Source organism: Mytilus edulis, chromosome 9 (genome assembly GCF_963676685.1).
Source record: "Mytilus edulis chromosome 9, xbMytEdul2.2, whole genome shotgun sequence".
Taxonomy (NCBI): domain Eukaryota; kingdom Metazoa; phylum Mollusca; class Bivalvia; order Mytilida; family Mytilidae; genus Mytilus; species Mytilus edulis.
The window spans coordinates 43,108,975-43,121,845 of NC_092352.1; the positions used below are offsets into that span (position 1 = coordinate 43,108,975).

The 12,871-nt window shown below is 30.9% G+C and overlaps 1 protein-coding gene across 1 annotated transcript; it reads left to right on the forward strand.

Annotated features, from left to right (window-relative positions):
- Positions 1–528: 528 nt before the first annotated feature.
- Positions 529–11,624, forward strand: LOC139488414 (uncharacterized). Its single transcript, XM_071273981.1, has 5 exons — positions 529–606; positions 4,058–4,180; positions 6,587–6,856; positions 8,550–8,610; positions 10,980–11,624. The coding sequence occupies exons 1-5, from the start codon at positions 534–536 to the stop codon at positions 11,434–11,436; spliced, it is 984 nt and encodes a 327-aa protein (XP_071130082.1). The 5' UTR covers positions 529–533; the 3' UTR covers positions 11,437–11,624.
- Positions 11,625–12,871: the final 1,247 nt, after the last annotated feature.

Below are 12,871 nucleotides of genomic sequence, written 5' to 3' on the forward strand. Positions count from 1 at the left end.
AGTTATCGTACCCGATAATGAAATTGAATTTACTTAGTGACTCTACTGCTAAAAAAAACCTTCACTATCAATGACGTGATTCAAACGATTGTAATGTTATCTTCATTTTTAATTTTTTATGTGTGATATGTCAATCGTTAAAGATACATATATTATGTCAACTTTAAGTAAAATACATTTTTTAAACTTTGATAAATAAAAATTCTTAATTTCATAATAATTTTCAGTGCATTGTTTTCCCTCGAAATTGCCTTAATCTTGACGAGAACAAGTTGCCATATACTTATGAGTAACACTTTAGTATATTATTGTAATTTTTTTTTATAAAAATGAATCACGTGTCCCTTAAAAATATTATTGTTATTTAAGGAATCATTTTTCTGTTAAAACTGGAACGTGGACATATTACTTAACTAACATGGTTTGATAAGGGATAAAAATAACTCTAGTATCGGTCCTGTTAAACTGTTTTAAAACAAATTATTTGATTAGATAAAGGTAACCATTTTTTCAGTCATCATTGCTTGAACAGGATGAATTGTGGATTGTATCTTCATTTTTTGGGATTGCTAAATATTTTAAATTCAGTCGGTTGTCTTTTATTTGGTGCGTATCATTACAATTCATATCATTTTATAAATCAATATATTTGAGTTATGCTGCTATGTGCTTTTGGTCCGGTAAAATTTGAGACGAATTTCATACGAATTATGTCCACGCTTAAATAAACTGTTACACTTTTTTGGAACAACATTTTTCAATCGTAATAGTTTTTAGAATATGTCTTCATCGTTCATTTTGTACCAGTTAGTTTTGCAAAGGTACATTCATTGTTGTTATTTTATTAGTGCTTAGTTATATTTGTCTTAGAAATGTTTTTCATTCAATTTAACAAATGAAATGTCTTTTCTTATGATTAAATTAGATTAATCTTTCAGGTGATTTTCAATCTTTTAACACGCATGTTCAAGAACAGTGTTCTGAATTACAATACTTTGGTGTTTTGAATTTAAACACTTGAGTGTTCTAAATTGGAACACATAAGTTTTCTAATACTGTGACAGGGAGTAAACTAATATTTCATAGCTTTGGTCTCAACAAGACAATAGTTATAATGATTATCAACATATAAAATGGACGACAAATGTCTATTAAGTGCTTCCACATAAGCAAATTAAAGTTGACAAAAAATATACCTGTAATCATGTTTCAGGGGCATTTTGTAAAACCTTGAAATCTTCTCAATCTTTTTATGTATATCCTTTTCACGATACGTTACAACAGACGGTTTCTAGATATTTAGAACAATGTTTAAAAAGTAAAATCACAAAAATACTGAACTTAAAGGAAAAACTTATCGGAAAGTCCATAATCAATGCAAAATCAAATAACAAAACACATCAAAAACGAATGGACAAGAACTGTCGTATTCCAGACTTGGTAACGTTCCAAAAGTATTAAGTAGTGTGGTAAAGTTGTCACATATTCCAATGCATAAAACCCAATATTGATGTGATAGCATGATTTTACTGAGTATTAGCAATAACTTTATATAACCCACAAAAGGATTAAAGGAACCACCACAAATATCAACCAATACAAATGGCCACCAAGCCAACACAAATGGCCACAAAGACCATCCAACAATTTCGGGCATCACCGTACAAAAGTTTAAAATATATAAACCTATTTTGTCCAGTGTATAATATAAGGATGTTTTGCACTTTTGTTTTATTTTGCATTCTCCTTTCTCGTGTGTCTCTCTTAGTTATTATGACCATGTTGTAAGATGTTTTATAAGTGCATTGGCCCCTTACTTAAGTGTTATATGGCACAATTTTAAAATCAGGATATTTCATTTTTAGCCATGGCGTTGTCAGTTTATGTTAGATTTATGAGTTTGACTGTCCCTTTGGTATCTTTCGTCCCAATTTTTAAGCTATGAACATTTAGTTTTTAGTCCCATAAACTCTGAGCATGATTTCTCCATACATGCATGTATACGGTACAACATATCATTGTTTGTGTTTTGTTTTATTATTGATATATTATATAAAACCTTTATAATTGAAATAAGTGCACTGTCTGATTTCAGTTTTATCATGTTAATTGATGTATGTGTTTTATCATGTTGATATTGTACTGTTACACTACTGTCCCAGGTTATGGGAGGGTTGGGATCCCGCTAATATTCTTAACCCCGCTAAATTCTATATGTATGTGCCTGTCCCAAGTCAGAAGACTGTTATTCAGTGATTGTCGTTTGTTGATGTGTAACATATTTGTTTTTCGTTCATTTTTTGTACATAAACTAGGCTGTTAGTTTTCTCGTTTGAATTGTTTAACTTTTGTCATTTCGGGACCTTTTATAGCTGACTTTGAGGTATGGGCTTTGATCACTCTTGATGGCTTCACGATGGCCAATAGTTGTTAATTTCTGTGTCATATGTTCTCTTGTGAAGAGTTGTCTCATTAAAAAGCACAACACATCTTCTTTTGTTATATTATATATATGTATTTTTTAACAAGTTCAAGGAAAAGGAGAACACCAAGTACATCAATAAAAATCCGCCACTTTAAAATATATGTTCAAAATCTCGTCAGCGGTAATACCTGTTCCCTTATGGTCCGTTTTCTTCTGTTGACAGAAACAGAATTTGATGTTTCTGTTTCTGTAAAATTAATCGCTTATATCCTCCCCCTCCGATATAAAGATTGTCATAAAGGAAAAACATTAATCCACTTTCAATGAAATTACGACGATCTTAATCTATTTTACTAGCTTGTATTGTTGGGTTGCTGTCTCGTTGATGTTTATGTATTCATGTCCTTTTGATTCGTTCACATATACATATTATCCTATTCAAAGCACATAAACAGATGATATTTAAATCAAACCAATCTTGTCTAGCATTCATTTATCTAGTATGATATTGGCATGTCAAACTCAACATTCAATGATCAGCTATTGTTATTACTATAATTATATTGATTTTTTGGGAGGCAACTTTCCTTGTATGAAACTTGCGCCCTTTGAATGAGCGGCTACGATAGGAACGAAGCTTTTAAAGCCTTTAATGCTCAATGATAGATTTTTTTAATTTTTATTTTTCGATCTTTGATTTCTAGTGTGACGGTATCTTTAATACATTGTAGTTGTTTGTTTTACCATAATTGTTTTGGCATAGAAGTCGATTTCTTTGTACAATTATTGATTACTGTTTGGATTACTGTTGTTCAGTATGGGGAAACTGTAACAAGTTTTTAGTTGACAATTTACTAAAATTGCAAAAAAGTGCAGCTAGAATTATTTTAAACGAACACGATATTCGTAAACCATCTATTGAACTATTTAAGGAATCTGGAATTATTCCTGTTACTAAGAGAATATTTTACCACAAATCATTATTAATGTATAAATCAAAACACCAACTGGCACCAAAATATTTATCCAATCTTATTGTGCCTACAAGTAGTAAACAATCGTACAATACTCGACTATCATCGGATAATTTTATTGTCCCTAAATCAAATACAGAATTATACAAATCAAGTTTTTCTTTTAGTGGTCCAAAAGAGTGGAATTCACTGTCCAGTCAAATTAAAAAATCAAAAAGTATATCTGCATTCAAAAACTCTTACAAGTCATTTTATTTTTAAAAGTGTTAAATTTATAAGTTAAGCCACAATGTATACCATAGGTGTTTTTGTTGTTGTTGTTGTTATATTACTTTATATACGTCTATTGTTTACATGTGTGTAATAGTAGATTAATTTTTTTATTCATATTGTTAACACTGTATGTAGAGAGCCTTATTGAAAATTGGTTTAATCCAAATGAGTTACTCTCTTTAAATAAAGATATTATTATTATTATTATTATTATTATTATTATTATTATTATTATTATTATTATTATGAGATGGTGTTAAGGTTGTTTGTTTTTATTATCATGTTTTCGTCAACGTCTACTTATTCGACTTTTATATATAAAAACATATCATGATTTTTTTAAATAATGTGCTGCTATTTTTCTTTTGTTTGTGTTTCTCTGTAGGGATAGATTGTAAAACTTGCTACATGTACAAATTCGGATTTCGCGATCCAACGTGCATACCACAAGAATTTATGTGCGATGGACACAAGGATTGCTTTCTTGGCCTAGACGAAAAGGGATGTGGTAAGTGAGTGTCATTTTACTTTTTGTTGATTCTTCTAACATATCACATTTTTTTTATTATAAAAAACTGGAGACTCATGCACGGATTCAGATATTTTTTAAAAACGGTGTTCCCAGCCCAGGATAAAAGGGGGGTTGAAACCAATTTATTTTAAATTTGCATTTATTGTCAAAAAAGCGCCAACCCCTCGTACCCCATCCCTTTGAATCAATCTTTGATAGTAAAGGGTCTAAGTATCACTAGGTAACTACATATATTATACATATAAAACTATTTTTGATCTGTATAATTCTAAATTAATATCTTTTGTGTTGAAGGACAGCTGTGGTACTAACGAATACGGTCTATGTCAGTTTAAGCATATCACAAGAAAAACAAAGATCATGTATCCAAGGTGGTTCGGTTTGGTTTGCATATTTTATCCTAAGTTCATTACGATATAGACCATGCATACAAGACATGATTCAAGACACAGTAGGTTGTCTTTAGTTAACTTATTTAGAGATTCGATACTCTAACCCATTAAAACAAGAAGTTATTTCGTTTGATTTGAGTAATGTTTATGAATTCCTTATAGTCCGCCTTATACATAGTTCCAGTTCAAAAGTTTTTTAAAAGTTTAACTAACGCCTAAATGTGTTCACTAATGCTAACATATCTTATATATTATGATGTATCGTGAAATTTGATAGAGGCTTAGGTATCATGTACACCCCAATATGTCTTTCAATATTATCAGAGATTAATATGGTTTCACCCGCAAACAATTGTCAAGCAAATTGATGGACCCGAGCGCTTAAAACCCAGGTTCATCTCACACATTTCTCTTGCAAAATGACCTCAGCAAGTTGAATATTATATCAGTAAATAATGAATTGTTTCATTTAATAAACTGATCAATTATACCAGGATTGAAACTTTGTGTTTGCGCCAGACGCGCGTTTCGTCTACAAAAGATTCATCAGTGACACTCGAATCCCAAAAAAATATAAAGGCCAAATAAAGTACGAAGGTGAAAAGAAATGAGGACCAAAATCTTTCTTAAAGTTTTGACAAATGCAACATGGATCGTTTAAACAAACTTTTAATGAATCTTGTTAAGGTTTATGGAGCTTCGATTATTTAGACCCTGAATTTCATGATTTATTGTTACAAGTTTAATTAATAGGAAAGATAGAATAACAAAAATACCGAACTTCGAGGAAAATTGAAAATGGGAAGTTTCTAATCAAACGGCAACATCAAAATCTCAAATACACCAACCTAAAAAAAAAATAACTGTCATATTCCTGACTTGGTACCAGCATTATCTTATGTCATGTGTACTATTGTTTGACTGTCTGTTTGTCTTTTTCATTTTTAGCCACGGCGTTGTTAGTTTATTTTCGATTTATGAGTTTGACTGTCCCTCTGGTATCCTTCTTCCCTCTCTTACGTAGACAATGGTTGATTAAACTTTGTTTTCCATTTATAACTCTTTGTGAAAAATTATCTTCCCGAACACCGAAACAATCTTATAGGTAAAATATAGAAAACCATAACAGGTAGGGCACAGCATACTAAAGGATGTGGAATCTTTTCCTCGAGGAGATACATCATTACACTTTTACAGAAACAGTTCGACTAGTCTTAACTGGGGTAGAGGTACCTCCACATGATTTCTCGACTTCATTAATCATCAAAACTGGACAACTGCGTGTCGTAGAGACACAAAGTATTCACAAAGTTAAAAGGTAAAAGATTACGGTCAGTGAGACTTGTTGTAATTTGTTTGTGTCATGTTTTAAGGGAACAGTGTTTTGGTCGAGTTTTTTTTTTATAGTTTTTTCATATTTCATGGCAATTTGGTGTTGTTTGAAATATGCCTAAACAAATATTATTCAGGAATTAACATTTGAATCCAATTCAACTTTTAATTCCATCTGCTGTGACCATGCCTTTTATCAAAATCAGTCTTCCAAAACCTATTGTTGATTATTAAACCACGTTTGACTTAAAATCGCCATTTTGTTTTCCTCAAATATTAACAGAAAACATCCAGCAAATTTAAAAATGTTCCCAAAATTAAATTATTAATAGCTAGTGTAACAATGGCCTTTGAGTTTGTGATCTCCAAACGAGGTGTTGCTTGAACTTTAAATCTTGCTAAATAAATGTTGACTTTCTTATGACCGGACGGCATTCATATTATAATCCAATTTCGACTTTGTCGTACTATCCTGACTACAAAGCAAGTATTGGAAATTGCTTTTGTCATCAAGCTATGAATTTGTTATGCTTTGACATAAAAGCTCAGTAATAAAAAAAAGTTGGACTTGATATTCTTAATGAAAATTTTATAATTTCAAATATTATCTTATCCAGTATAACGCAATACATTGAAAATAAATATTATTTCTTTTCAGAACCTGAAGAATCGTCTGCATATCTAAGATCAACTATTGTCCAAAGAACAGAAAAGACACTGACCTTCACTTTCGAAAGCACCACGAACTCAGATGTTTTCAATATTCTAACTTCCATTACTAAATCCAGTGATCCATCTGTTACAGCATATCAGTACCAATCTAAAACTGTCATCAATAATTCGTCCGTTCAAGTCTCAAACAATTCTTTAGCACATCATCATGAAACCACTGGTTTGACAAATAAAAGTCATTTAACGGCGATAATAGGTATGTATACAATATATTGCAAGTGGTTCTCAATAAATGGTATTTTAAATTGAACGAATAATTCAAGCGCTTAGTAAATGCAAGATTCATTTGCAACACTTAAATTGCTACTTAAATATTTCTGAGAATTGCAGAAAAAAATAATTTTAAAGATTGAAGTGGTGTAATTTATGCTTATATATAGAAATAGTAAGATGTGGTGTGAGTGCCAATGAGACAACACTCCATCCAAATAGCAACTTATAAAATTAATCCATTATAGGTCAATGTACAGCCTTCAACACGGAGCCTTGGCGTATGCTTACAAAAGTTCTAAATGATAAGCAACTATATAAATCTACTGTTTTACAATAAAATGCCTTGAATTTAATATTTCATTCGTTTGATGTGTTTTATCTTTTGATTTTTCCTCGGAGTTCAGTATTTTTTCTGATTTTACTTTTTTAAATGTTTATAAATATTTCGAAGCTCTATACTATAATTTGAGTAAAAGCACATATATTAGATGCGAACAATCCTAAAGTACAGCATACCTAAAGCAATTTTCTAATAAAACCTTTAGAAATAGATGTTAACATTTAATTATACCAACTTGGCCATATTTACCTTATCTAAAAAGGCTTGTTTAATTTCTCCTAGTTTAGCAGCCAAACTGAATAAAAGTTGAATTGTGAAACATACAACAAATTAAAATAAGTTGAAGTTTACTGTACCTGTAATGTTATTAAAAAAAAACAAAAAAACAATACAGATAATTATTAACAGTATTCCGATAAAATAAACAAAAACAGGAATTTGATTTATTATAAATTTAAACCTTTAATGGGCTTTAATCAGAAAATGATCCTGATATAGTAAAATAGCATTTGATTTTAAAAACTGGACCGAAATATTGGCTCTTAGGAATAAAATCTGTTTTAACTCAAATGTAAAATACTGATTGAAACTGTAAATAAAAAAAGAATAGATCTTCGCTAAAATATTACACTGTTTACATTCATACCCACAATCAAAAAACATATTTCTACCTTTTCGTTGTACTGATGTGTCACCTAACATCTTGTCAATAACACATGTATTTTTTATTTTTTTTTAATATTTACCAAATTATAAAAAAGTTCTTTCATCACTACAATTATCGTATAAATGAAATACTGCAAAATGAAGTCATGCATCAATTATAAACATTTAATTAACACTGAAAATAAAACTATTTTTTGAATAAAACCAATCAAGAGATTATTTGAGCCTTGAGCAATTTTACAATATTCTCTTACATATACGTATAACTCCACTAAATAAAAAATATCCAAGAAAGAGACGTTTCGAAAGGTATAGTGTTACACAGATACACTTAAAGCAGCATGGAGAAAATACCGTTTATACTACTCAATGTGATATATTTCATTCTTCCAGCTAATACAATTTTCAAAATAATTTTTCATTATAAATGGACCGTACATAAAATTATTATAGATAACAGGCTGAAAATTTTGTAAGCAACACGCGCGTTTTGCCAACAAAAGAGATATCAGTTACTAATCTAATAAAAAAAAATAGAAAGACAAAATAAAGTCAATAGTCGGAGAACATCGAAGACCCTTCATTCCGAATTTAGTTTCCAAAAAAACACAGTTAATGTGATATTTTCCTTTAGTAGAAAATCCTAAGTATTCAATATTTTCAATTGTAGCAATCGTAGTGAGTATTATCGTCATCCTTTGTATATGTGGGTCAGCATATTTATACAAAAGGTATGTACCTTTTTACATCTATATGAGTATGTATGAAATGCTGTTATGAAAAAAAGAGCTTAAACGAAATATTTAAAGAGAGTATTTTTTTCAAGAATATTTTCCTCAATATTGACACAGATGGGTGACTTAAGGGATGATTTCAACTTTCCAATTATTAATTTCCAATTAATATACAGTAACATAACCTCTACCCTGCCGTATGGAGTAAACATATCCCAATCAATACATTGATATGCTCGTGCATGTTCACACAGGACGGACTTCATAAGACGTTTGACATTTATTTATCCCGCTTTCGCGCATTTTGTTGTTACTTTTTAATACCTGAGGGTCCGTTGGGTCATTTCGTGCCGCGTTTTTTGTCTCTTTATTTCGTTTGTGACTTGAATTATATATGTTTGGTAAATTTCACATAATAAATCATATATCTATATTTATATAGATATATAAGTTCATGTGGTGGTATGCGTGCCAATGAGACAACTCTCCATCCAAGTCACAATTTGTAAAAGTAAATAAATTCATCATTGATACAAGGATTGAAATTTTGTATTCACGCCAGACGCGCGTTTCGTCTACAAAAGACTCATAAGCGACGCTCGAATCCCCAAACAGTCAAAAAGGCCAAATAAAGTACAAAGTTCAGGAGCATCGATGATAAAAATTCAAAACATGTTGTGCCAAATACAGCTCAGGTTATTTATTCCCTAGGTAGAAAAGCCTTAGTATTTCAAATACTTAAAAGTTTAGTAAACAGTTAATTATAAATATGACATGACCATATCAATGATAATTTATGTCAGCACAGAAGTGCCGACTACTGTGCTGATGTTACCCTCGGGGAATTAAACCATTATAGGTCAAAGTACGATCTTCAACACGGACCCTTGGCTCAGAACGAACAGCAAGATATAAAGGGCCATAAAATGACTAGTGTGAAACCATTCAAAATAGCATTATATATCTTAATCTATGTATAAAATCAGAAACGATAAAAACTTATATAAAAAAACAAGAAATAAATATCAATAAACGACAACCACAGACCACCAGGTTCCTGACTTAGGACAAGTGCAAACAAATGCAGCGGGCTTAAACGTTTTAATAGGTACCGACCTTCACCCGTACCTGAAACAATAAAGTAACTTCACAACATAGAAATCTACACTATAATTTAGCAATTGAAATTGCTTAACTCGATCAAAGAACATTTTAACACAAACATATATCTTTATATGCCATTAAAGTTAAGTTATTCGTAGACGTCTACGGTTTATTTGGTTAGTTTAAACATATTTATTTATAGTGGATTGGGAAACAAGTTTTGCAACTTATATTAATCACTTTCCACTTTGCGGGTGTGAGTGCTGCCTTGTAGCGGCATTAGCCTGCTCTTTTTCGAAATCTACAAGAGTGTCTTTAACATGCAAGAGATATGACTCTCTCTTAACACGGGTCAGCCATTTATCGTCCCCTTTCGACGGACTATCATCGTTTCCTCGAGACCATACTCGCAAATGGTGTCAAGGGAGAGCCGAAAATTCAGTTCCTGAAATATATTTAGTTGATGTTGTTTGTTTCCATGTGTGTTTACTGTTTGGTGTTACATGATCTTGCCTTATATAAGTTATTTTATTTTGAAATTCAATATGTAGGTAAAAGTTGAGATGAATATGAGCTTCTGCATGTTTATCATTTTAAGTGAAAAGCAACTTTATGTAGAGGAATATTTGTTAATACTCACGTTTTGAATCAGAGGAACATCTGCCATGATGATCGATCAATACAAACAAAAACACCATGATACAAATATATCAGATGAAAAAAGCTGATCTCATCAGATGGGTACAATTAGAAATACGTCCATCTAACATAAACAAAAAGTTGATGCGGAACGGTACTTATACACCCTCACAACAGAAAGAGACTAAGTACAGACATGAGAGAAATGCAGTTACATGCAGAAAGTTCAAAGTCAAATTCAACTAATAAAACAATCATGTATATAAGACAAAAGTAGCTAGTAGTTCACATCAAACATCCAATTGATTCAGTGTAAAAACGGCATTAATAGTCAAGAAGTTTTGTAACGCAGGTCTAATTTTGAAAATTCAAATTTCACTATTAAACAGCAGTAGTCTAGTGTTGCCTTAGTTTTTTAAGGCATCACAAGAAACCGTTAATAGAAGGGCTTTCGGATCGTATTCATCTTGATTAACTTCGAAATACTTTAATCGATATTGATAAATAAATATAGCATACTGCTGTTTGAATCTCTAATTACCAAAATATTGACTGTATGACTATATGATTCCAATTTAGCACAACGTTGAGGTTTTTTAAAAATTCTATTGTTACAATTGTAGGAAATATAAAACAACATTGAATGCAAATTCTGAATATTTAACGCCAATGTCTATGCAAGATAGGCCTGAACAGGAAGATGAAATTTATGAATCAGTGAATGATGTACTTGTCACACGCCATGAAAATCCTACGATTGTCAATATTGAAATGAGCAAACAAAAGGACGCTGAAAAGTCAAGACCTGACCGCGATTGTAATGCTTTTAAAAAATTGCGAAAAAGTTCATCACTAAAATACGAAGATTTCGATAAAGACGGGTACTTGAAATCAAATTTTGCCAACCAATTACAGGAAACTTCAAAGTATGAAAATTCAGAAATCGATCCAATGATAGACTCTGAATCAAAAAGAAATTCCGGAGACAGCCTTGGGTCAAAGTTATACGAGTCCATCGATGAATACAATATTAATTCCTCATCTCAGACAGAGTCTACGACTTATGTAGAAATCGAATGAATGGTTGTTCGTGTTATATCTAAAAGTGTTTCTTTTTCTTTAACAAAACTTCTTAAATTAGGAAAAATATCATCAATCTTAAAAATATAGACTTTTGAGTGTAATATTCCTTTGTGTTTTTATTGATTGCATGTGTGCACGTAAAATATATATGCGATTACAGTTGTATAACCTGCACAGTATTTGTTTGAGACAAAGTTATCATACCCGATAATGAAGTTAAATTTACTTAGTGACTATACTACTCGAAATAAAATGTTAACTGTAACTAAGTAAACGTTTTTCACATTTGTTATGTTATTTTAGTTATAACATTGTATGTACGATATGACCGTATTATGATAACTATATATTTGAAAATTGACTTTTCTGCAACAATATAGATAAATACTTATATTCATGTCAAATTGGCTATGAAAACTCATTACTAAGGTAGTATGGGTGTCTTATGCGCCATCTTGGATTTGAAAAGTAGAACACAATAGTCTTTATTTCAAATGAAGTCAGTAAAATTAGATGCAGAAGAGTATTGTGAATTTTCATATTAAATAGAGAAAGATGAGCATGATGTAAGATTGGTCTTATAACTTCGGTGTTAAGTTGTCAAAATCAGAAACGTAAGAAAATGAAATTCACATGCGTATATGATAAAAGAAAATTTACGCACAACAAGGAGTTATTTGTGTAAATTACGCTTGCAAATGAGATCTTTAAATATGAAAGTTTTCGTGTAATATGAATCACAACAGGTGACATATATCGATAGTTGATAAAAGAGGGGCAAAGATACTTGAGTGACATCCAATTTCATTGATCGAAAAAAAATGACAACGCCATGGATAAAAAAGAAAACAGACAAACATACAAATAATAGTACACAAGACGTCACAACATAGAAAACTAAACACCCTATCAGAAACCGAGGGTAATCTCTGGTGCACCAAATGGGTAGGCAGATCCTGGTTCACATGATGCACCAGACGTGTGTTGCTCATGTTAACCCGGTAAATAAGTAAGTGAAAAGTATTTTGAAAATTTAAAAATTTGAAGGACAAGCTTTTGAAATAAAAACACTGAAAAGTTCAAACATAATCATTTGAACAGTTGTTGTCCATTCGTTTGATTTGTTTTATCATTTGATTTTGCTATTAGATAAAGTACTTTCCGTTTTGAATTTTCCTCGGAGTTCAGTATTTTTGTGATTCTACTTTTGAAAACCCGGAATTTGTAAATATACCCAGAAACATTAAACACATTCATCTAGCTCAAATTGCCTCAAAATTTTATAACCTTATTTTCTTGATATATTATTTACTTATCAACGGGTTTTTTTCAAAATCATTTAAGCACCAACTACGAAGTTGATAATATCCCTAGGAGCTAAATTTCAAAGAGCAGTGGTGTCCACTTAGGGATAAATAATAAACGGATTGTT